Source organism: Callithrix jacchus, chromosome 6 (genome assembly GCF_049354715.1).
Source record: "Callithrix jacchus isolate 240 chromosome 6, calJac240_pri, whole genome shotgun sequence".
Classification (NCBI taxonomy): domain Eukaryota; kingdom Metazoa; phylum Chordata; class Mammalia; order Primates; family Cebidae; genus Callithrix; species Callithrix jacchus.
The window spans coordinates 124,067,514-124,093,963 of NC_133507.1; the positions used below are offsets into that span (position 1 = coordinate 124,067,514).

The following is a 26,450-nucleotide window of genomic DNA, read 5'->3' on the forward strand; positions in this document are numbered from 1 at the left end:
CTTTCTTTTGCTGTGCAGAAGCTGTGGAGTTTAATTAAGTCCCATTTGTCTATTTTGACTTTTGCTGCCAATGCTTTTGGTGTTTTAATCATGAAGTCCTTGCCTATGCCTATATCATGAATGGTTTTGCCTAGATTTTCTTCTAGGGTTTTTATGGTGTTAGGTCTTATGTTTAAATCTTTAATCCACCTGGAGTTAATTTTAGTGTAAGGTGTCAGGAAGGGGTCCAGTTTCTGCTTTCTGCACATGGCTAGCCAGTTTTCCCAAAACCATTTATTAAACAGGGAATCCTTTCCCCATTGCTTGTTTTTGTCAGGTTTATCAAAGATCAGATGGTTGTAGATGTGTGGCGTTGCCTCCGAGGCCTCTGTTCTGTTCCATTGGTCTAGGTCTCTGTTTTGGTACCAGTACCATGCTGTTTTGATTACTGTAGCCTTGTAGTTTAGTTTGAAGTCAGGTAGTGTGATGCCTCCAGCTTAGTTCTTTTTGCTTAGAATTGTCTTGGCTATGCAGGCTCTCTTTTGGTTCCATATGAAGTTTAAGGTGGTTTTTTCCAGTTCTGTAAAGAAGGTCATTGGTAGCTTGTTGGAGATAGTGTTGAATCTGTAAATTACTTTGGGCAGTATGGCCATTTTTACAGTATTGATTCTTCCTAATCATGAGCATGGAATGTTTCTCCATCTGGTTTGTGTCCTCTCTTATTTCATTGAGCAGTGGTTTGTAGTTCTCCTTGAGGAGGTCCTTTACATTCTTTGTTAGTTGTTTTTCTAGGTATTTTATTCTCTTTGTAGCAATTGTGAATGGCAGTTTGTTCTTTATTTGGCTCTCTTTAAGTCTGTTATTGGTGTATAGGAATGCTTGTGATTTTTGCACATTGATTTTGTATCCTGAGACTTTACTGAAGTTGCTTATCAGTTTCAGGAGATTTTGGGCTGAGACAATGGGGTCTTCTAAATATACAATCATGTCATCTGCAAATAGAGACCATTTGACTTCCTCCTTTCCTAATTGAATACCCTTTATTTCTTTTTCTTGCCTGATTGCTCTGGCTAGAACTTCCAATACTGTATTGAATAGGAGTGGTAAGAGAGGGCATCCTTGTCTAGTGCCAGATTTCAAAGGGAATACTTTCAGTTTTTGTCCATTAATTATGATATTGGCTGTGGGTGTGTTATAAATAGCTTTTATTATTTTGAGATACATTCCATCAATACCTAGTTCATTGAGGATTTTTAGTATAAAGAGCTGTTGAATTTTGTCAAAGGCCTTGTCTGCATCTATTGAGATAATCATATGGTTTTTGTCTTTGTTTCTGTTTATGTGGTGAATTACGTTTATAGACTTGCTTATGTCGAACCAGCCTTGCATTCCGAGTATCAAGCCTACTCGATCATGGTGGATAAACTTTTCGATGTGCTGTTGCAATCGGTGTGCCAGTGTTTTATTGAAGATTTTTGTATCTATCTTCATCATGGATATTGGCCTGAAATTTTCTTTTCTTGTTGAGACTCTGCCGGGTTTTTGTATCAGGATGATGTTGGTCTCATAAAATAATTTGGGAAGGATTCCCTCTCTTTGGATTGTTTGGAATAATTTCAGGAGGAATGGTACCAGCTCCTCTTTGTATGCCTGGTAGAATTCGGCTGTGAACCCATCTGGACCTGGGCTTTTTTTTTGGTAAGCTATTAATTGCCACCTCAACTTCAGCCTTTGGTATTGGTCTATTCAGGGTTTTGACTTCTTCCTGGTTTAGGCTTGGGAGGATGCACATGTCCAGGAGTTTATCCATTTCTTCCAGGTTTACTAGTTTATGTGCATAGAGTTATTTATAATAATCTCTGATGATGGTTTGTATTTCTGTGGAATCTGTGATGATATCCCCTTTATCATTTTTTATTGCATCTGTTTGATTATTCTCTCTTTTCTTTTTTATTATTCTGGCTAGTGGTCTATTTTGATGATCTTTTTGAAAAACTGGCTTCTGGATTTATTGATTTTTTGAAGGGTTTTTTGTACCCTATCTCCTTCAGTTCTCCTCTGATCTTAGTTATTTTTTGTCTTCTGCTAGCTTTTGAGATTTTTGATCTTGCTCCTCTAGCTCTTTCAGTTCTGATGATAGGGTGTTTATTTTAGATATTTTCTTGCTTCGCATGTGGGCATTTATTGCTATATATTTTCCTCTAGACACTGCTTTAAATGTGTCCTAGAGATTCTGGTATGTTGTGTCTTTGTTCTCGTTGGTTTCAAAGAACATCTTTATTTCTGCCTTTATTTCATTGTTTAGCCAGTCAACATTCAAGAGCCAGTTGTTCAGTTTCCATGAAGCTGTGCAGTTCTGAGTTAGTTTTTGAATTCTAACTTGATTGCACTGTGGTCTGAGAGACTGTTTGTTATGATTTCTGTTCTTTTGCATTTGCTGAGGAGAGATTTACTTTCAACTATGTGGTCAGTTTTAGAGTAGGTATGATGTAGTGCTGAGAAGAATGTATATTCTGCGGATTTGGGGTGGATAGCTCTGTGAATGTCTTTTAGGTTTGTTTGGTCCAGGTCTGAGTTCAAGTCCTGGATGTCCTTGTTAATTTTTGATCTCGTTTATCTGTCTAATACTGACAGTAGGGTGTTAAAGTCTCCCACTGTTATTACGTGGGAGTCTAAGGTTCTTTGTAAGTCATTAAGAACTTGCTATATGTATCTGGGTGATCCTGTATTGGGCGTGTATATATTTAGGATCGTTAGGTCTTCTTGTTGCATTGATTCTTTTACCATTATATAATGTCCTTCTTTGTCTCTTTTTATCTTTGTTGGTTTAAAGTCTATTTTATCAGAGACTAGAATTGCAACTCCTCCTTTTTTTTTGCTCTCCATTTGCTTGGTAAATCTTCCTCCATCCCTTTATTTTGAGCCTTTATGTATCTTTGCATGTGAGATGTGTTTCCTGGATACAGCACACCAATGAGTTTTGGCTTTTTATCCAATTTGCCAGTCTGTGTCTTTTGATTGGGGCGTTTAGCCCATTTACATTTAGGGTAAATATTGTTATGTTTGAATTTGTTCCTACCATTTAGATGCTACCTGGCTGTTTTGCCCGTTAGTTTATGTAGTATCTTCATTGTGTCGATGCTTTTTACCATTTGGTATGTTTTTGGAGTGGCTGGTTCAGGTTGTTCCTTTCTATTTTTAGTGCTTCTTTCAGGAGCTCTTATAAAGCAAGCCTGGTGGCGATGAAATATCTGAGTACTTGCTTGTTTATAAAGGATTTTATTTCTCCTTCACTTATGAAGCTTAGTTTGGCTGTATATTAAATTATGGATTGAAAATTATTTTCTTTAAGGATGTTGAATATTGGCCCCCACTCTCTTCTGGCTTGTAGGGTTTCTGCTGAGAGATCCACTGTGAGTCTGATGGGCTTCCCTTTGTGAGTAACCCGACCTTTCTCTCTGGCTGCCCTTAGCATTTTCTCCTTCATTTCAACCCTGGTGAATCTGACGATTAGGTGCCTTGGGGTTACTCTTCTTGAGGAATATGTTTGTGGTGTTCTCTGTATTTCCTGGACTTGAATGTTGGCCTGCCTTGCTAGGTTGGGGAAGTTTTCCTGGATAATATCCTGAAGAGTACTTTTCAGCTTGAATTCATTCTCTCCGTCGCATTCAGGTATACCTATCAAACGTAGATTAGGTCTTTTCACATAGTCTCATATTTCTTGGAGACTTTGTTCTTTTCTTTTTACCCTTTTTTCTCTAACCTTGCCTTCTTGTTTTATTTCATTGAGTTGATCTTTGACCTCTGATATCCTTTCTTCTGCTTTGTCAATTTGGCTATTGAAACTTGTGTATGCTTCACGAAGTTTTCCTGTTGTGTTTCAGCTTTATCAGTTCATTTATATTCCTCTCTAAGCTGTTTATTCTCATTAGCATTCCATCAAATCTTTTTTCAAAGTTCTTAGTTTCTTTGCATTGGGTTAGAATATGTTCTTTTAGCTCAGAGAAGTTTCTTATTAACCACCTTCAGAAGCCTGTTTCTGTCAGTTCATGACATTCATTCTCCATCCAGCCTTGTTCCCTTGCTGGTGAGGAATTGTGATCCCTTGGAGGGGAAGAGATGTTCTGGTTTGGGGTGTTTTCATCTTTTTTGCACTGGTTTCTTTCCATCTTTGTGGATTTATTTACCTGTGGTCTTTATAGTTGTTGACTTTCACTTCGGGTCTCTGAGTAGACGTCCAGTTTGTTGATGATGAATTTCTTTCTTTCTTTCTGTTTCTTAGTTTTCCTTCTAACAGTCAGACCCTTCTGCTGTAGGACTGCTGAGGTCTGCTCCAGTCTCTGCTTGCCTGGGGATCACCTGCAGTGGCTGCAGAACAGTAATGGTTGCTGCCAGTTTCTTCTTTGCTATCTTTGTTCCAGAAGGATACCTGCCAGATGTCAGTCTGAGCTCTCCTTTATGAGGTGGCTCTTTGGATATATGGGGGTCAGGGAGCTGCTTGAGGAGACAGTCTGTCCTTTATAGGAGCTCAAGTGCTGAGCTGAGCTCCATTGTTCCATTCACAGCTGCTGGGCAGGTACGTTTAAGTCTGTAGCAGAACTCATAAATGCCTTTTTTCCCCCGGGTGCTCTGTCCTCGGGAGGTAGGGCTTTACTTATAAGTGTCTATCATGCTGCTGCCTTTTTTCAGGCATGCCCTGCCCAGCAAGGAGGCAGACTATTCACAGTCTGCCTGCAGAGGCTTTGCTGAGCTTCTGTGGGCTCCACCCAGCTGCCATGTGAACTTCCCTGTAGTCCCTCTGCACTGTTGCTGGGACCTGCAATCCTGAGCTGCTCCTAATCGGCCATCTTGGATCTCCCTCCCCTGTTTATTTTTTTAATATGGATTTTTGCTCTTGTTGCCCAGGCCAGAGTGCAATGGCACAATCTTGATTTACTGCAACCTCCACCTCCTGGGTTCCATCAGTTCTCCTGTGTGAGCCTTCTGAGTATCTGGGATTACAGGTGCCCAGCATCACACATGGCTAATTTTTTTATATTTTTAATAGAGACAGGGTTTCACCATGTTGGCCAGGTTAGTCTCTAACTTCTGACCTCAGATGATCTACCTGTCTTGCCCTCCCAAAGTCCTGGGATTACAAGGGTAAGCCACAGCATCCAATTACATTGTGTTTAAAATACTGTTTCCATGACTTTCATTTTTATGTAAGAATTTTAAAAGATTTCCATTCAGGACTACAAATAGTATTTAAACAGTACTTATCAGTCTCTGTGTTTGGGTACACCGGTGCTTTGAGATCAACTGGGAATGTAACATCTGTAACTAGTTCTAACATGCCAGAGTTGATGTGTAACTTACGTTTAATGTGTGTGTGTGTGTGTGTACGTGTATATTTACATGTACACACACACACACACACACAGCTAAACTCCAGTGTTTGTCTGTTTTTTGTTTGCTTTTTTTTTTCCGAGACAGAGTCTTGCTCTGTATCCCAGGCTGGAGTGTGTTGGCATAATCTCGGCTAACTGCGACCTCTGCCTCCTGGGTTCAGGCAGTTCTCTTGCCTCAGCCTCTCGAGTAACTGGGATTATAGGCACATGCCACCACACCTGGCTAATTTTTGTAGTTGTAGTAGAGATGGGTTTCACCATGTTGGCCAGGCTGGTCTTGAACTCCTGACCTCATGATCTGCCTGTCTCAGCCTCCCAAAGTTCTGGGATTACAGTTGTGAGCCACCGTGCCTTGCCTAACCTCTGGTTTTTGATTTATCAACATCTCGCTGACCTGCATACCATTTTCTGGTATGCCTTCTTGAAGAAAAAGAAAGCAGTGGAGGTACTGCTAGTGTGTGGAGAATTAGACATATTCTTGCTGATCTTTGTAGGTAAATGTGTGCCACGTAAGTAACAATGCACAAAGATAAAAAATATCAGGATGCTTAAATATCTTTCAAACTGTTGGCTAAAAGTATTTTTGACCAAGTTCATAGTTTGAGCCAAAGAGGTGAAAGATTGTTTTGATTGACATATGGAAAATTACTGAGCAAAACTTCTAAGTTGCTCTCTGTTTATTTAGAATGTACTTAACATAAGTAATACTGTGAAGGACAATGTGTCTCTTGTTCAGTTGAATTTTCCAAGTTTTCTACACAGAATATTTATTACTTTAATAATAAAAGTTATTTTTTAAAGCATAGTAACTGTAATTATAAATTATACCACAGGTAGTCACTTTACCTAGAATTAACCCTTGTTTCTCTTCATAATCTAGAGTATTCTACAGTTAATCTATGCCATTTTGCTCCTTTATGATCCAACCAAATTGAGTTATCTAGAGTCTACAGTTAAGAGTAATTGGTTGAGAGATGACTATGTGCAGGGAAGCCCTTTTTGTTGATGTTCAGGCTTTCTGAGCCTATACCAGGACTGAAAGGCAAAGAAGGAGTAAGCTTCTGTAACCATATTGCATCACCAGCAGATGTTAATATTCAACAAATCGTTTAAATGTGAACCAACTGCATTTTACTATTTTTCACGTCCAGAATGAAATACTTCTGTAGTTTCCCCTTTGTCTGACATTTATTCTAGTTGCTATCAGAACATTTAGAAAGTCTGGGTTTTTCGTCCCAACAGGAAGATAAAGGAGTCTGAACCCTTTTAGGGTTGTCATTTTACATATGGTACATTTCCAAGCAAAGTTATTTGAGTCCAGAAAAAGTTAACACTCTTTGTAATTGGATTAAACTTTCTATACAAAGTGAGTACAACATGATTTTTTTTATGACTGCATAGTATTCCATGGCGTGTATGTACCATATTTTATTTATCCAGTCTGTCAGTGATAGCCATTTAGGTTGATTTCATGTATTTGCTATTGTGAATAGGGCCTTAATGAACATTCACATGCATATATCTTTATGGAAGAATGATTTATATACCTCTGGGTATATATCCAGTAATAGTATTGCTGGGTCAAATGGTGGTTGTGTTTTTAGCTCTTTGAGGAGTCGCCATACTGCTTTCTACAATGGTTGAACAAATTTACATTCCTACCAACAGCGTATAAGTGTTCTCTTTTCTCCATAACCTCACTAACATCTGTTATTTTTTTTTACTTTTTTAATAATAGCTATTCTAACTGGTATGAGATCGTATCTCATTGTGGTTTTGATTTGCATGTCTCTAATGATCAGTGATATTGAGCTTTTTTTCATATGCTTGTTGACTGCATGTATGTCTTCTTCTTTTTGAAAAGTACCTGTTCAAACTAGAAAAAAAGACTTTAAATTTCATATGGAACCACAAAAGAGCCTGTATAGCTAAGATAATCCTAAGCAAAAAGAACAAAGCTGGAGACATCATGCTACCTGACTTAAAACTATGCTACAAGGTTACAGTAACCAAAACAGCATGGTACTGGTACCAAAACAAGTATATAGACCAATGGAACAGAACAGAGACCTCAGAACAGAGACACCACACATCTACCACCATGTGATCTTCAACAAACCTGAGAAAATCAATGGGGAAAGGATTCCCTATTTAATAAATGTTGCTGGAAAAACTGGCAGAAATATGCAGAAAACAGAAACTGGAGCCCTTCCTTACACCTTATACAAAAATTAACTAAGATGAATTAAAGCCTTAAAACTATAAAAACCCTAGAAGAAAACTTAGGACATAGGCATGGGCAAAGACTTCGTGACTAAAATACCAAAAGCAATTGCAACAAAAGCCAAAATTGACAAATAGGTTATACTGAAACTAAAGAGCTTCTGCACAGCAAAGGAAACTATCAAGCAACCTACAGAATGGGAGATTTTTGCAATCTATCCATCAGACAAAGATCTAATATTTAGAATCTACAAGGAACTTAAACAAATTTACAAGAAAAAACAACTCCATCAAAAAGTGGGCAAAGGATATGAACAGATACTTCTCAAAAGAAGACATTTATGTGGCCAATAAATATTTTAAAAAGCTCATTATCACTGATTATTAGAGAAATGCAAATCAAAACCACAATGAGATACCATCACATGCCAGTTAGAATGGCAATCATTAAAAAGTCTGGAAACAACAGATGCTGGGGAGTCTGTGAGAAATAGGAACGCTTTTATGCTGTTGATGGGAGTGTAAATTTGTTCAACCATTGTGGAAGATAGTGTGATGCTTCCTCAAGGATCTAGAACCATTTCGCTTAGCAATCCCATTACTGGGTATATACTCAAAGGATTATAAATCATTCTACTATAAAGACACATGGACATCTATGTTTATTGCAGCACTACTTACAATAGCAAAGACTTAGAACCACCCCAAATGCCCATCCATAATAGACTAGATAAAGAAAATGTGGCACATATATACCATAGAATACTATGCAGCCATAAATAATGAGTTCATATCCTTTGCAGGGACATGAATGAAGCTAGAAACCATTGTCCTCAGCAAACTTAACAGGAACAGAAAACCGAATACCATATATTCTCATTCATAAGTAGGAGTTGAGCAGTGAGAACACATGGACATGGGGAGGGGAACATCACACACCAGGGTCTGTCGGGGTGGGGGAAAGGAGGACGGAGAGCACTAGGACAAATACCTAATACATGCGGGTCTTAAAACCTAGATGACAGGTTGATGGGTGCAGCAAACCACCATGACACATGTATACCTATGTAACAAACCTGCACATTCTGCACATGTATCCCAGAACTTAAAAAAAAAAAAGTGTCTGTTCATATCCTTTGCCCACTTTTCAATGGGGTTGTTTTTCTCATGTAAATTTGCTTAAGATATTAGACCTTTGTCAGATGCATAGTTTGCAAATATTTTCTACCATTCTTTAGGTTGTTTGTTTACTCTGTTAACAGTTTCTTTTGCTGTGTATAAGCTCTTAAATTTATTTAGATCCCATTTGCCAATTTTTGCTTTTAGTGTTTTTGTCTTGAAATCTTTGCCCATTCCCATGTTTGGGATGGTATTGCCTAGGTTGTCTTCCAGGTTTTTATAGTTTTGAGTTTTATATTTAAATCTTTAGTTCATCTTGAGTTTATTTTTGTATATGGAGCAAGGAAGGGGTCCAGCTTCTGTCTTCTGCATATGGGTAACCCGTAGTTAACACCATTTACTTAAGAGGGAGTTGTTTCCTTTATGTTTGTTTTTGTCAGCTTTGTTGAAGATCAAATGGTTGTAGGTGTGCAGCCTTGTTTCTGGGCTCTCTCTTTCTTCTGTTCCATTGGTCTATGTGTCTGTTTTTGTAGCAGTACCATTCTGTTTTGGTTACTGTAGCCTTATAGTACAATTTGAAGTCAGGTAACATAATGCCGCCAGATTTGTACTTTTTGCTTAGGGTCACCTTAGCTATTTGGGCTCTTTTTTGGTTCCGTATGAATTTTAAAATAGTTTTTTCTAGTTCTGTGAAGAATGCTATTGGTAGTTTGATAGGAAAAGCATTGAATCTGTGAATTGCTTTGGGCAGTATGGCCATTTTAATGATATTGATTCTTCCTATCCATGAGCGTGGATTTTTTTTCTATTTGTTTGTATCTTCTCTGATTTATTTGAGCAGGCTTCTGTAATTTTTTTTTTTTTTTTTTTGAAATGGAGTTTCGCTCTGTCACCCAAGCTGGAGTACTGTGGTATGATCGTAGTCTCAGCTCACTGCACCTCTGCCTTCCAGGTTCAAGCAGTTCTCCTGCATCAGCCTCCTGGGTAGTTGGGATTACAGGATGCCCAGCTAATTTTTGCAAGCCTTTTATTCCTATTATAGAGATTTTTTCACCTTTCTGTATTCCTAGGTATTTTATTCTTTTTGTGGCAATTGTGAATGGGATTCCCTTCCTGATTTGGCTGTCTTGGTGGTTGTTGGTATATTGGAATGCTAGAGATTTTTGTACATTGATTTTGTATCCTGAAACTTTGCTGAAGTTGTTTATCTTCTGGAGGAGCTTTTGGACTGAGAATATGGGGTTTTCTAAATAGAATCATGTTGTATGCAAACAAAGATAGTTCACCTTCCTCTCTTCCTACCTGGATGGCCTTTATTTCTTTCTCTTGCCTGATTGATTTGGCTAGGACTTCCAATAATGTGTTAAATAGGAGTGGTGAAAAAAAAATAGGAATGGTGAGAGAGAGCATCCTTTTCTTGTGCTGGTTTTCAAGGAGAATGCTTCCAGGTTTTGCCCATTTACTATGATGTTGGCTGTGGGTTTGTAGCTAAGCATTTTGTTTTTCTTAATTTATTTTAATTAATTTATTATTTTTAAGAGGTATGTCTCACTCTGTTATCTAGGCTTAAATGCAGTGGCACAGTCATAGTCTCCACAGTAGCTAGAACTACAGAGACATACCACTGCCATCAGCCAAATGGAGCTTTTTGAAAGAAATATACCTTCCTTTTCTTTCAATATGACTTTTTTTTTTTCCTTTGAGATGGAGTCTTGCTCTCTCACCCAGGCTGGAGTGCAATGGCATGATCTTGGCTCACTGCAACCTCTGCCTCCCTGATTCAAGCGATTCTTCTGCCTCAGCCTCCTGAGTAGCTGGGATTAGTTGCCCGCCACCATGCCCAGTTAAATTTTGTATTTTTAGTGGAGACGGAGTTTCTTATGTTGGCCAGGCAAGTCTGGAACTCCTAACCTCAGTTTATCTACCTGCCTTGGTCTCCCAAAGTGCTGGGATTACATGTGTGAGCCACCATGCCTAGCCCAATATGACTTTTTATATAAAAGTTATTAATAAAGATTCTGTAGTGAGTGAATCTGCAATGGATGAAGAGGTTTTTGGAGTGAAGCTGAATTGGTCTTTTGGGTTTATTAGAAATATTGTACACAAAGAGCCCAGCAGGTAAAAGACTACTCAGCTAAAGTTTTCTGATAATTTTCATGGTCTGCCTGAAGTAGAATGTGTTGTAGCAGATGACTCATCAAAACCATGTTTGCTTTCATTGCACAGATTAAAGGTAATTAGCTGGTTTTTTAAAAATAGGAAAAGTAATATTATCACTGTCAGATTATATTAATTGAAAATAGTTTCTTAGGTACCAGGGAGAATAAGCTAAGAAGTGAGAAAATAAATGAGACTCTTCTCTTCTGTGCTTGGGAAACATAGTTTCAAAATTAAGAGGATATTTCTACATACCAGTCTTAATTATGAATTTTAAATATGATTGAATAACTTATAACAACTTAATTTTGTTTAATTTGGATTTAAAAATAACCACAGCACTCATTTTCTAAGAATGAATAGAGTATTTTTCCTTTCCCCAATCCTTAAAGTTAAATATATATATATATATTTTTTCACAGATATTCAATGTCATTATAAGGGGTAAAGAATTTAAAACAATATTATTACTGTTGCCTGTTAATGTCCAGCAGGGTGTTTTATGTTGTTTTGTTTTTGTCATTTTTCTTTTTAGATTAAGTAGCATTGTCAAATATTGGGAGGCAGTACAGAGGGAAGGTTTAAAGGAGTCAGATTGCTTAAATTATAGCCTACCACTAAATAGCTCTGTGTAACCTTGAATGAGTTTCGTAACCTCTGTGTGACAGTTTCCTCATTTATAAAATGCATATACTTGATATACATGTGATGAGGATTAAATGAAGTAATGCATTCAAAGTCCTGCCACTTAGTATGCACTTAGCATGTGTAAGCAGTTGTCATCAGAGTTTAAAGTTGCTATTTCATGCTAAAGTTACGTGTTATGGCAGGATATTTTTATCTCAAGAAACTTGTTAAACATTGGGGGAAGGAAGGAAACAGTTCTCATTCTTAATTTCTAGAAACTGTTTATTATATATTAATATTTAAAGCATTCTAGTTTGTTGAAGTTTTTTCTCCCAACATTTAATCTTTTTTAAATTTTTTCAAATTTATGTTTGCATTTTTGAAAATGCCCTTTTCTTTTTCAAGACAAAGTTTTGCTCTGTCACTCAGGTTGGAGTACAGCAGCATGATCATGGCTCACTGCAGCCTTGACCTCCCAGGTTCAAGTGATCCTCCCACCTGAGCCTTCAAAGTAGCAACAGGCACATGCCATCATTTAGCTGATTTTTAATTTTTTTTTTGATTTTTAAATTTTTTTTTGTAAAGACAGGTAGCCCAAGTTCAAACTCCTGGGTTCAAGTGATCCTTGCCTTGGCCTCCCAAAGTACTGGGATTACAGGCATGAACTATAATCTGTCAAGCATCAGCAATATTTTCATGTTTTACCTAGCAAAAGGGGAGTCTGGGAAAGTGGGTTGGAATGATTAAGGATTATTACCTGCACTAAAAAGGACAGGAAACTTTGGATAAAACTGTAAGACTGTGTCAATAGGAGAGTAATAAAATTTATATGATGTCCAAAAAGTCTTGGAAGCATCAGATAAACTTAATTTCAAATACTGTATCAGTTATACTTTCAAATGATAGGCCCAAAAGTTTTTCTTCAACTTCATATGCCTTTTTAGTTGATAGTCCTCTAAATTTGAAGGAGTGGGTTCAGTTGTTAAACTGAAAAAAGTACAATAAATATACTATTTTCCCTGTGTTTTCAGACTTTTGGGGCACGCTGTAGTATTCTTTATGAACTGTAGAAGCTATATATAAATGCTGAAATACAAACATAAATCCTATGTAATTTAGGCATTTAATAAGTTACCATTTTTAAACTAGTGAAAATGACTTTAACCATAAGACAAATGATAGCCACACAAATAGGTGAAACATGCATGAATAATACACTAATTGGCAAAAGGTAAATGTATTAAGTCCAGACAGACTAATTCAGACTACCAAGTAATTAGACTTCATGCATGTGTAATGATTAAGACTGCTGATGGTTAAGACCCTAGGATTAGGGTCAAAGTGCCTGTTTTTAATCCTGGCTTTACTGCTTATCAGTTGTGAGACCTTGGAAAAAATGTTTATCTGCCTCAATGTTTTCATCTATAAAATGGGGAAAATCATAGAATCCACCATAGAGCTAGGTATGTGTTTAGTAATTTATTTAACTAATAATTTTTGTTAAATCAGTGTAAGCATGTGCATTTGATTTTTTTTTTCTAATGCTTCCAAGATGATCATTGCCAGCCCATCAGAAAATGGACAGGTACTTCGTGTAATTCCATCTACCCAGACAGGAATGGCACAAGTGATTATACCGCAGGGGCAGCTTGTGGATGTGAATAGTACTCGGGGTGAGTAGCAATGGGATATAGGGGATTTGAAGGTGTTTTTAAAACATAAATATTTTAGAAAAATCACCTCGTGTAAGTCAGTGCTAACATTGATCTCTTTAAGGTAAAAGATTATGAATTGAATAATTAGAAAACAGTTCCTGGCCCAAATAAATTCAAAGTTCGTTTTTCAACTCCTGTCTAGGTTAGCTGTCTATTTCATTTTGGAATTCTATGAAGCTGGTTGATTCCTGCTTCCTCCCAAATGACCAGTGAGCATAAAATAAATTCTTCTTAATTATAACAGTAACAATAACAGCAACAATAGCAAGAATATAGTGCTAATAGCTACAGACATTTTTATTTATATCTTTAACAATTTTAATTTATTTATTTGTTTGTTTTTTGAGATGTAAGTCTCACTCTCACTCAGGCTGGAATGCATTGGCACAATCTCCACTCACTGCCACCTCTGCCTCCCAGGTTCAAGTGAGTCTCCTGCCTCAGCCTCCTGAGTAGCTGGGATTATAGGCGCACACCACCATGCCCAGCTAATTTTTGTATTGTTAGCAGAGATGGGGTTTCACTGTGTTGGTTAGGCTGGTCTTGAACTCCTGACCTCATGATCCGCCCACCTCGGCCTCCCGAAGTGCTGGGATTACAGGTGTGAGCCACCTCACCTGGCCTCTTTATCAGTATTTTTATTAGCCATGTTACTCATTACTTTTTTTTTGAACTATCCTTTTTATCTTCTTGCTCTTTTCCTCTTTCCTTGGCCCCTTCAGGTTCAGAAAGGAGAACCATGCTTTTTATTTCTCTTTATATATTCTTTCTTTACCTGTTTGATAATATGCCTGTTAGTTCTCTTTTTTTTTTTCTGCTTTCCTCCCATTCCCCTCTATTTGAATCTCTTTTCTAACCTCAGAGCTATACTGTTTTGTTGCTTCTTCATAGCTAATGGTTTAGGGCAGATATTTTTACCTTAGTATTATCATTCTTTGTTAATAGTCATTTAGACTTAAGAGAAAAATATAATTTACAGAAAACATGAGCACAGTATATAAACAAACTTAGTTTTACATTTTCCTATATATTTACAGAACTCTTAATATACAATTATTTCTACTACTTTTATATCCTGTCTATTCAATATAAATTCTAAAACTTAATTATGAAATTACAATAGTATTATGATTTAAAGTAAACAAATACCAGAGAAATTCTCAATAAAGCATTATTCCTTTATTCTCAGCAAAGCATAAATTTTCCTTACCTATTACAAATACGTAAGCTTTAGTTAGGTATATTCTTATGGTCTTATTCAAGATACTGATGTTACTTTGTTCTTGTTTTTGTTGTTGAGATGTCCCTGAAGAGAAACCTAGTGACAGAAACTTATCAACTGTAAGCGTGGATACTCTAGCAGACAATCCTAGCAATTACATTCTTCATCCACAGTCATCCTTCACATTGCCCAAAAAGTCAGTAACCAGGTGAGTCCATGGGAAAGAGGAGCTCATCTCTTAATATCACCTTGGAAATCTTTTTTGTTTATTTGTTTGTTTGTTTTTGAGACGGAGTTTCGCTCTTGTTACCCAGGCTAGAGTGCAATGGCGCGATCTTCCTCACTGCAACCTCTGCCTCCTGGGTTCAGGCAGTTCTCCTGCCTTAGCCTCCTGAGTAGCTGGGATTACAGGCACGCGCCACCATGCCCAGCTAATTTTTTGTATTTTGAGTAGAGATGGGGTTTCACCATGTTGACCAGGATGGTCTCGATCTGTTGACCTCGTGATCCACCCGCCTCGGCCTCCCAAAGTGCTGGGATTATAGGCTTGAGCCACCACGCCCGGCCGGAAATCTTTTTACTGATTATCACATTTAAAGCTGGCTGAATATGGAGAAGATCGAAAAACAGAAGGTACTATCATCAAATATATCTTTAGTTATTTTAAGTCATCTTGGTAATATGGAGGCTACTTTGGAAGCCATAAATGTCAGAAGCGCCACTTTTCCTCAGTGACATTTGTCATCTTTTGAAGCAGTATGAAAATTTTATTTGTTTATTTAATCTGACACTAACAGACTTTTTAGAATAAAGTAACAGTCATTATAGTTCCTAAAATTTTTAAATTGTTTAATAACATTTTTATGCGTAGAATTCCTCTGTGGTAAAATGTTTAAAATTTTTTTTGCTAACTTTTATTTCAGTTTTTGTTTTTCCTTTAAAATAAAACTGTGATAAAACCATGTACATGGTTTATATTATTTTAATTGTTCCATAAAAGTATTTTTGAATTAAGACAGTATTTTGACATTTAATCTTAGAACTTCATAATGTTACTTTTCACTTGATCTTAGCCAAAAGGCCAAGAAGTGACACATAATAATACTTTCAACTAGTCAAATTTATCATTTTTTTGATAAATGAAAACAGTTATATAATAAGAGTACAAAATAAGCTTTGGGAGAGATATGTAAAACAGTTGAATTTTTTGGGACTACATGTACCTGGAAGAAGAAACTTAGGTCTTTGACTTAGCAGTTAATAAAATAGTAATGGTTACAGAAAATGATAACTAAAATACCTATCAGATCAATCTGTAGTTATTATTCAAATCTCTTATTGATGACCTCAATATATTATCTTTGATACTAAGAAGATAAAGCAATTGAATGCGTTTTGTGTGTTCATTGAACTGCATGTTTATATATATTTCTCCCCTATCCCAGAATGCTGGAAGAACCTCTTCTGGCGCCTCTTCAGCCACTTTCCTCTAACACACCTATATGGGCCTGCCGTCTCAGGAGCTGTGAGGTGAGTTAAAAATAATCGTTACCTAAAATTACCCAACTGGTTATAACCACAGTTCATTCCCAAATGCCACTTTTGAATACAACTAATATAGGCTATATTTACAATATTTTGTTTGTGTTTACGTTAAATCTGATCTCATTGATTCTTTAATTCTTAGAGATTCTAAGCTGTTAAAGCAGAGGTTATATAAACCTCTTAACATTTTACCATCATTTCTTCTCTTGCAACTCTTCCCTCGTAGTTCATGAAACTTCATTATCATGTTCTCTGCTATTTACTTTTCAACTATTTCTTCTCTTTCTTTGCTTCTACTTATTTTTTTTTTTTCATATTATCAGTAGAAAATTCTTCAAGCCTCACTTACTGACCTTGTCTTCTTTCTCTGTATGTCATCTTTTGGAGCACTTACCTACTTTGTTGACTGTCAACTCACATCTATGAAAATGATGTCCAAGTCTATATCACCAGTTTGTTGTTTGTTTGTTTGTTTGTTTGTTTGTTTATTCAAACAGAGTTCACTGTTTCCCCCAGACTGGAGTGCAGTGGTGCAATCTCAGCCCACTGCAACCTCTGCCTCCTGGATTCAAGCAATTCTTGTGCCTCAGCCAACTGAGTAGCCGGGATTACAGGTGTGTGCCACCACACCTGGCTAATGTTTGTATTTTTAGCAGAGGTAGGGTTTCACTATGTTGGCCAGACTGGTCTCGAACTCCTGACTTCAGGTGATCCACCCACCTCGAATTCGCAAAGTTCTGGTATTACAGGTGTAAGCCACCATGCCTGGCCACCAGTTTTTGAATTCTTCCTTCCTCTTGTCCCGGATATCTGCTACTTGCCTGAAGGCTTATTTGAATTCTACCTCAAATTCACCATATCCCATACTGAAATCATCTACCATGTGACAACTAGCTCCACTTCTGAAATTCCGTGTTTGTGTAACGACAAGTACCATTTCCTTAGATAGCCAGGCATAAAGTTTTATACTAATTTTTTCCTTTCCCACATTTTAGGTAGTCACCAGATTTTTCTTTTCTTTTCTTTTCGAGATGGAGTCTCCCTCTGTCACATAGACTTGAGTGTGGTGGCACGACCTCAGCTCACTGCAACTTCCGGCTCCCAGGTTCAAGCAATTCTCCTCCCTCAGCCTCTTGAGTAGCTCAGGCTACTTAGGTGTGCCACCACACCCAGCTAATTTTTGTATTTTTAGTAGAGAGGGGGTTTTGCTGTGTTGGCCAGGCTGGTCTCAAACTCCTGACCTCAAGTGATCTGCCCACCTCAGCCTTCCAAAGTGCTGGGATTACAGGCATGAGCCACTATGCCCAGCAGTAGTCAACAGGTTCTTTTAGTTTTTCCTTTAAAATATCTTTTTCTTTTTGGTCCATTTTTCCATAGACCTTTGTCCTGTTGTGCTTGATTACAGGAATAGCCTTCCCTTTGACTCTCCTGTTTCTTGTCCCTAATGTGCATTTTTCTAAAACTACTTGTATTTGAAGATTATTTTAATTGTCTTTTTTCAGTGCCCAATAAGTCTTGTTATTTTTTTCCACATAATTTAGCCACCGTAGGTAGCTTTCAATGCCTTTCATAATCTGGTATTGTCCTACCTTATTTCCTACTTTTCTCCAACTCATCTTCATTCTTGTTAGCCTAGTCCTCCTACTTTTGACAGATACTCCAGAATCTTTCTTTTTTTTTGAGACGGAGTCTTGCTCTGTCACCAGGCTGGAGTGCAGTGGCACAATCTCGGCTCACTGCAACCTCCACCTGCTCAGTTCAAGCGATTCTTCCGCCTCAGCCTCCAGAGTAGCTGGGACCACAGGCACATGCCACCACATCTGGCTAATTTTTTTGTATTTTTAGTAGAGATGGGGTTTCACAGTGTTAGCCAGGATGCTTGATCTCTTGACCTCGTGATCTGCCTGCCTCGGCCTCCCAAAGTGCTGGGATTACAGGCTTGGGCCACCATACCTGGCCTCCAGAATATTTCTTTAGCTCTCCCTTTACTAATTTTTATTTCCTTTTCCTATATGTCATTCTACTTGCCATTTCTAACTATTTTTCAAATCCCAGTGGAAGTCCTGCATATCTTTTCTATAAATTATCTAATGATTATTTTAGCCTTCACCTATTTCTCTCTTTAAATTCTTTAGTATTAATTGTCATTCTTAATTATTTACTAACTCCTGTAATCCTAGCACTTTGGGAAGCCAAGGTGGGTGGATCACTTGAGGTCAGGAGTTTGAGACTAGCCTGGCCAACATGGCGAAACCCCGTCTATACTAAAATATAAAAATTAGCTGGGTGTGGTGGTGGACACCTGTAGTCCCAGCTACTCAGGAGGCTGAGGCAGGAGAATTGCTTGAATTTAGGAGACAGGTTGAGTGAGTCAAGATCATGCTGCTGCACCCCAGCCTGCATGACAGAGCAAGACTCTGTTTCAAAAAAAAAAAAAAAGATTTGCTAGCTTGGGTTGTTCAGTGTTACATAACAATTAGACTTTTTGGGAAAGGACCATGCCTATTCTATATACAAACCATAGATGGTAATAAATATTTAACTATCAGAATGCTTCATTGTTTAAAACAAATCTTAAAATGAGAGAAAGAAAAATGTTCTTTCTATTTTAATAGTTTGAGAAAATTTCTAATAGAAAACTTTGTGCTGTGTATATTACATTTGTTAGGACATTATCGTTGTTGCTTTTCTAAGTAGAGTACATATATGTGTGTGTGTATTTTTAGGTTTTTCTCCCCCTACTTTTTGTTAGTCATAGTTTTTTAGTGGCTTCCTAAAGTTACTGCTGTGATTGTCTGATGAGGGTTTTAAAAATCATTATTATAAACCTCACAGAATGCCATGGGTATTAGAGCATTTATTAATAAAATCATGCAACCAAATCACCTTATGTTACAACAATGCTGCCTTGTATGGCTTACCTAAAGTCATGATATATCTTGTAAGAAACTGGGTACTACTATCCAACAGACTTGAGTATCATTGTCCAAGGTGAACAACCACTTCTTTACCAGTAAGGGGTTCTTTCTTTTCTCCCAAGCTCTATCAGTGATAAACAAAATTTTTGATTAATGGCTGAGGAAATATTTTCTGCCTTTTGGTTCAAAATATTGTTTAGTAATGATTTTTATTTTTTGAATTTCTCATTTAATGATGTTTGATTTGACCAAAAATATATTAACTGGACAAATTTCAATACTGTACTAAAATTTTATGTTTAGCCTGTTTATAAGTATTTATGGCTCTGATTATATTATTCTGATTTTTTTATTTATTGACATATATTCTATTACTTCTATTTATAAATAAATTATAGTGTTAGAGCTAAAATTTATATTCATTTATTTGTAGTGAATATTTTGATAGGGAGTTGTCTAGGCTAGCAGAAAATATAAACATAAGCATTTTCGTTATTTTTAGAGGAAACTTCAGATAATGTATTGTTTGGCATCAGATTACCTCTTAACTCTTATGACCAAAAGTACAGCCACAACAGTATTTGATACCTTTATTTGTTAAATGTATCCTTCCAAAGTAAAATATATAGTCTAATGAGGAAGAACAAGACTTCTCTGCCCACATCTCTCTTCTTATTTCCTCTAAGGGGGAAACATACATGGAATCAATTCTAGGTCTATGCATTTCATTGTAAGAGACCACAGTTAACATATATTCTGTTGGTATAGAAAAAGTTTCTCCTTGGTCAGATGTGGTGGCTCACACCTGTAATCCCAGCGCTCTGGGAGGCCATGGCAGGCGGATCACCTGAGGTCAGTAGTTCAAGACCAGCCTGGTCAACATGGCAAAACCCCATCTCTACTAAAAATATAAAAATTCACCAAGCATGGTGGCTATAATCCCAGCTACTCAGGAGGCTGAGGCATAAGAATTGTTTGAACCCTGGAGGTGGAGGTTGCAGTAAGCTGAGATTGTGTCATTGCACTCCAGCCTGGGCAATGAGTGAAACTTCTTACCAAAAAAAAAAGAAAAAAGGAAAAGTTTCTCCTCTAGTACAGGGATACTCAAATCGTTGTGTGTAGATAATAACAATTTATTTACATTATTTATGCCTTTCCTTGTTTCAGAAAGAATTTAAGAAAACTTACAAAATATGTAAAATATATTAGCAAGGTAGAAATTAAAAGTGGGAGCTAAACAATAAAGACAAGAATGGGAACATAAAACAGAAGTTTTAAAAAAATACATGTCTTAACCAACTGTGTGTGTATGTATACATATACTTGTCTGTAATCTAGGTATCTGCTTTTCAAAAGGGGAAATATAGTTACTAATTCTGTGCCTGTTAGATTTAAAAATTATACTAATGTTCATAATACATAAGCAAACCATTAATTATCTTTGGTACTAAGACCAGACAAATTTCTCTTAGAGAAGGATCTTTTTTTTTTTTTAAAAAAAGACATTTAGACAATGCCTTGCTCTGTTGCCCAGGCTGGAGTAAGTGGCACAATCTCAGCTCACTGCAACCTCTGCCTTCCAGGTTCAGGGGGTTCTCGTGCCTTCGCCTCCCAGGTAGCTGAGACTGCAGGCGAGTGCCACCACACCCAGCTAATTTTTATATTTTTAGTAGAGATGGGTTTTGCTATATTGGCCATGCTGGTCTCAAACTCCTGACCTCAGGTGATCTGCCCGCCTCAGCCTCCCACAGTGCTGGGATTACAGGTGTGAGCCACCACTCCTGGCCTCAAAGAAGGATCTTTATAAGAAAAATGTTGATATAATGAGCAAATTCTTCTATAGCATTTTTGTCAATCAATCACAATTTTCATTCGGTTTCTTATAGATGCATGGCATCCTATCAAAATTAATCTCAGGGCTTCCTTCCTTCCTACTGCCTGCATTTTCTTCCTCTTCCTTCTTTCCTTTTTTCCATCTTTACCTCCCTCCTTCCTTATTACCTTCCTCTTTCCTTTCTCCTTCCCACCCAACTCCACCAAAAAAAAAAAATCCATTTTATTAACGGAAGCCCCACAGGGAATGAGCAGTTTGTGGCTAGTTTTATGCTGGTCTGGTTTGATCCAGGATAGAGTTTTAAGTATCAGAAATAATGGATACACATTATATGTTCTTGTAAGTTATCTTTTCTAACTATTCTTTCTCTCAAACAAGAAGTTGATAAAGCTAGTATGGCAATGAGTTTGGCATTATATTCCCCAACAAATACCTACAAAATATCTATTTGATGATACTGGTTGAATTCAAATCAGACCCAGTGGTTGTAATAGACCATTGATCTGAGGGAACAAATGATACTGTCTTGTGAAAGGTGATGAGTCTTCCATCTGAAACAGACATCTCATTACATTTATTATGCAATGAAGTGTATTTGCTAGTAATTTTGTTTAATTTCTACCACATGCAGAAAATTGGAGATTCATACCGTGGCTACTGTGTAAGTGAGACTGAATTAGAAAGTGTCCTAACCTTTCACAAGCAGCAAACACAGAGTGTTTGGGGAACTCGTCAGTCTCCAAGCCCAGCCAAGCCTGCTACACGCTTGATGTGGAAATCCCAGTATGTCCCATATGATGGAATCCCGTTTGTTAATGCAGGTACTTTTTTAAAGAATTATTTTAAAAGGTTCAGCAGCAGCCATAGTCCATTTTGAAAATGTGATTTTTCTAAGGTGATACATTTTTATTTTGGTAGCTGACAGATGAATGCTAATTGATTAAAATGTATATGAAACTAAAAAAAAACTTATAGTAAATATAATTAAATATTGCATTTTAATATATCAGTGAATAAATAAGACTTTTTTGATATACTGAAAAATAAAATAAAAATAAAATATTGAAATTGTAGTTAAACCTATTAATAAAATATTAAAAGAGCAATTTTATTTTAAATATGTACATCAGTTGTGTTTTTTCCCCTTCAATTTAAATATTTTAGCCTCTTTCTTAAATTATATTGTAGGAGAAATTTGTGTCTATTTTATGTAGCTTGTAACTCTGAAGTTGACTGTATAGAATTTGTATACAATCTGGAGTTATTATAGAATTCTGATACTAAAGTTCTCAAGCTTTAGGTGTGTTATGTACAGCATTCTTAGACACTGGGTTAGTGCTTACTAAGGGAGTAGAGTTTCAAGCAACCCTCTTAAACTAGAGTCCCAAATAATCTAAAACTAAGCAATTTATTTTAGGATTATGGGGGCACCAAATTAGGTGAAAGAGTTGCAGTTTCATCCTGGACCTCTGAGGTTTAATGAGAAATAAATACTTAAGAGAAGATGACATAAATGTAACCCCTTCTGCCCAAGTTTCATCAGTAGTCTATAAAAGAAATACGACATTAAAAATAAATGAGCTGGGTTTGTTTGTTTGTTTTTTTTAAACTTGGTGGCTCACGCCTGTAATCCCAGCACTTTAGGAGGCCAAGGCAAGAGGATTGCTTGAGCCCAGGAGTTTGAGACCTACCTGGGCAAAATAGGGAGACCCCAATGTTTACAAAAAAATAATAAATTAACTGGACATGGAAGCATGGGCCTGAGGTCCCAGCTATTTGGGAGGCTGAGGTGGAAGGATCACTTGACCCTTGGAGGTTGAGGCCCCAGTGAACCGTGGTCATGCCACTGCACTCCAGCCTGGGTGACAGAGTAAGACCCTGTGTCTTAAAAAAAGGAATTAATAAATTAAAAAAATAAACTTGAAATCCTGTAGCCTTCCTTTTTCCCATCCTAGGTCTAATCTCCTTAACATTCCATAGGTAGCTACTACATGAATTTTTGGTGTATCTTTCTAGTCTGTATTTTTATACTTTACCTTACATATTTGTATCTATAATAATGTATTTTATTGTTTTGGATTTTTAAAAAATGCATAAATAGTAACGTGTAGGTCTTGTTTTGCAAATTTTTTTACTCGTCCTTATTCTTTTTTACATCTGTTGGTATTGATATTTATAAATCCTAGTTAATCCTATTTAATTATTGTATAATATTCCAGTGTGTGATCAAATTATTTTTCTATTGATCATCATTTAGGTTGTTTACAACTTTTCATTATTACAAAGAATGCTGTATCAAACTTCCACTGTATACATACTCTAATGAAAAGCTGTGATTAGTTTTTCTAGAGTATATGCCTTAAAGTAGAATTGCTAGTTGTGAATTATGCCCATTTCGTCTTTCCAAGATTATCTTAAAATTGCACTCTAAAGTGATTGTACAGGTCCAGAATCCCTTTGAAAATTTTTTTGAACCAGGTGTATTTCAAAATTCTGATTTTTTAAATGTAATGTGGTAATATTATGGAATACTCCTAGCAGGTATTCTATAGAACAGCAGTCCCTAATCTTTTTGGCACCAGGGACTGGTTATGTGGAAGACAGTTTTTCCACGACTGGGTTGGGGGCTGGGGGATGGTTTTGGGATGAGTCAAGCACATTACATTTATAATATACTTTATTTCTATTATTACTACATTGTAATATGTAATGAAATAATTATACAACTCACTAGAATGTAGAGTCAGTGGGATCCCTGAGCTTGTTTTCCTGCAACTAGCTGGTCCCAGCTGGAGGTGATTAGAGACAGTGACAGATCATCAGGCATTAGATTCTCATATGCATTAGATTCTCCTCATTCCCTAGATGATTCCCTATTCGATTCTCATAGCAACCTAGATCCTGTGCATGGGCAGTTCATAATAGGGTTCTTGCTTATATGAGAATCTAATGCTGCCACTAATCTGACAGGAGGCAGGGCTCAGGAGGTAATGCAAGTGATGGGGAGCAGCTGTAAATACAGATGAAGCTTTGCTGGTTTGCCCACTGCTCATCTCCTGCTGTGTGGCCTGGTTCCTAACAGGCAATGGACTGGTACTAGTCCGTAAGACTAAGAGGAATAAATAAAGAGGACCAAGAGGAATAAATAAAGACTATAAATAGCCTCACACAGCTCAGGCCTGGTGTTACAGCCAAATGAGTCCCCAAAAAATGTTCTCTGAGCTTTTTGGATTTCAGATTTGTACATAAGGGCTTGACCATTTGTACCAATTCACTCCTGTCAGCAGTATGTGAAAATTTTATTTCTCCACATTTACTTCATGACTTAGCATTGCCAGATGTTTAAAAATGTTTTTTCTTTTCTTTCTTTCTTTCTTTTTTTTTTTTTGAGGCGGGTGACTCACTGTGTCACCTAGTCTGGAATACAGTGGTGCAATCTCAGCTCACTGCAGTCTCAACCTCCTTAGCTCAAGAGATCCTCCTGCCTCAGCCTCCTGAGTAGCTGGGACTACAGGCATGTGCCACCATACTCAGCTAATTTTTGTGTTTTTTTGTAGAGATGGGGTTTTGCAATGTTGTCCAGGCTGGTCTCGAACTCCTAAACTCTACAGTAGTTTGCCCACCTTAGCCTCCCAAAGTGCTGGTGTTACAGGCGTGAGCCACTGTGCCTAGCCGTAAAAAATCTTTACCTTATGGAAATTTTTACATGTCAATCAAAGTGGAGATAATAATATAAGAAACCCCATGACTCCCAGTATCTATCTTCCAGCTTCAACAACTATCAGTATATGGTCAGTCTTGTCTCATACACCTTCCCTTCCTCATTCCCTAGATGATTTTATAGCATGTTTTCAGATATCATTCCATCTGTAATTACTAAAGTATATGGTATATACTAAAGTATATATCTCTAAAAGATAAGGACTCCTTATATGTGTGTATGCGTATATGTGTATATACATACACAAACATATATATATGACAATTTTATTATCACACTTAATAAGATAATTAACAGTAACTTTTTAATGTTATAAAATGTTCAGTGTTTTACATTTTCCCACTTATCTGACAGTTTCCCCCTTTAAAGTTTGTTCAAATTCAAATCCAACAGGTTCCACAGCTTGCATTCAGTTAATGAATCTCTTAAACTTCTTTTTATTTGGATATTTCTCTCCTCTTTTCCTCTAGGTAGTTTGTTCTATAATATTTGTCATATTTTGGGTTTTGCCGATTCCATCTGTGTAATGTAGTTTTTGTTTTTTATCTCCTTTATTTTGTGTAAAGAGTTCTAGAGCTTTGATTAAATGCAGATTTGATTTTTTTCAAGAATACCTCCTAGGTGTGCTGTGTACTTATTGCCATCTGTGTGTCTCTTTGTGGTGTTCAGATTGATCAGTGGATTCAGTTGTTTTAGGGTATTGTCAAATATTTTTATTTTTGCCAGTCTGAGGAGCATGAGATAGTATTTTACTATTGTTTTAATTTGCATTTCCCTGTTTACTAGTAAAGTTGAACATCTTTTTATTTATTCATTTGCTTTTTTTTATTCCAACTAGGTTATTCATAGCCTTTGCCCGTTTTTCTGAATGGTCGTTTATTAATTATTTATGATTGTTTGTAGTCTGTAGAGTAATTCTACATGGGGACTTACTATGTTATATATGTTATACAATGCTATTTCTCAAAATATTTCTTTTATATTTACTTATGGTGTCTTTTAAACAAAAGTTTTTATATTTTAATGTCAGCTTAACATTTTTATTAGTAATTGTTTTTATTTTATATTTTAAGTTTGTTGTATCCTAGAGTAGCATAGGATATTAAACTTAAAATCTTAATTTTCACATCTACTTATTTGTATTAACTATTGCTGTGTAACAAATTATTCCAAACTTGGTGGCTGAAAATAACAAACATTTATTATCTCACAGTTTCTGTGGATCAGGAATCCAAGAGTGACTTAGCAAAGTGGTTCTGCCTCAGGTTCTCTCACAAGACTGCTACTAAGGTGTTGGCTGAAGCTGCAGTCATCTCATGACTTGACTGAGGGAGGGTCTGCTTTCAGATTCACTCTTTTGGCTGTCAGCAGGCCTTATTCCTTGTCATGTGGGCCTTTCCACAGAGCTCCCTTACCACATGGCAGCTGATTACACCCAAAGAGAGAAATTCAAGAAAGGGCAAGAGAGAGTACCCAAATGGAAGTTACAGTCTTTTTATAACCTAATAACAAAAATAACTTCCTATCACTTCTGCCATATTTATTAGATGTAAGTTAATAAGTCTAGCCCATGTTCAAGGGGAGGGGATTACTCAAGGACCTGAATACTAGAAGGCATGGATTACTGGAGGCCATCTTAGGGCTGGCTGCTATATTAACAGCCCAAATAAAAATAAGAAAATAATTATAAAAGGAAAGAAAATTTAAATGATATTAATATTTATTAACTAAATGTAACATTTACTCACTATTTATAAAATGGTATAAAAACCACGTCAGGCAGGGCGCAGTGGCTTATGTGTCTAATCGCAGCCCTTTGGGAGGCTAACACAGGTGGATCACTTGAGGTCAGGAGTTCAAAACCAGCCTGGCCAACATGGCAACACTCCATCTCTACTAAAAATAGAAAAATTAGCCTGGCATGGTGGCGCACACCTGTAGTCCCAGCTACTCAGGAGGCTGAGGCAGGAGAATCGCTTGAACCCAGAAGGTGGAGGTTG

The 26,450-nt window shown here is 36.9% G+C and overlaps 1 protein-coding gene across 41 annotated transcripts in view; it reads left to right on the top strand.

Moving 5' to 3' along the window:
* Positions 1 to 26,450, top strand: part of CARF (calcium responsive transcription factor) — a 92,968-nt gene that overhangs the window by 35,724 nt on the left and 30,794 nt on the right. For 36 of the 41 annotated variants that reach the window (XR_013519051.1, XR_013519044.1, XR_013519048.1 and 33 more), the window contains 4 exons: positions 13,048 to 13,168; positions 14,511 to 14,640; positions 15,878 to 15,962; positions 21,361 to 21,550. Coding sequence is in view for 14 of the 41 variants with exons in the window: in XM_008999235.5 (XP_008997483.4) it covers positions 13,048 to 13,168; positions 14,511 to 14,640; positions 15,878 to 15,962; positions 21,361 to 21,550 (526 nt within the window). In the remaining 27 variants the exon portion in view is untranslated. Of the gene's footprint in view, positions 1 to 13,046; positions 13,169 to 13,352; positions 13,420 to 14,510; positions 14,641 to 15,877; positions 15,963 to 21,360; positions 21,551 to 26,450 lie in introns of those variants that run through there. The other 5 variants (XR_013519061.1, XR_013519060.1, XR_013519059.1 and 2 more) reach the window with 2 other exon arrangements.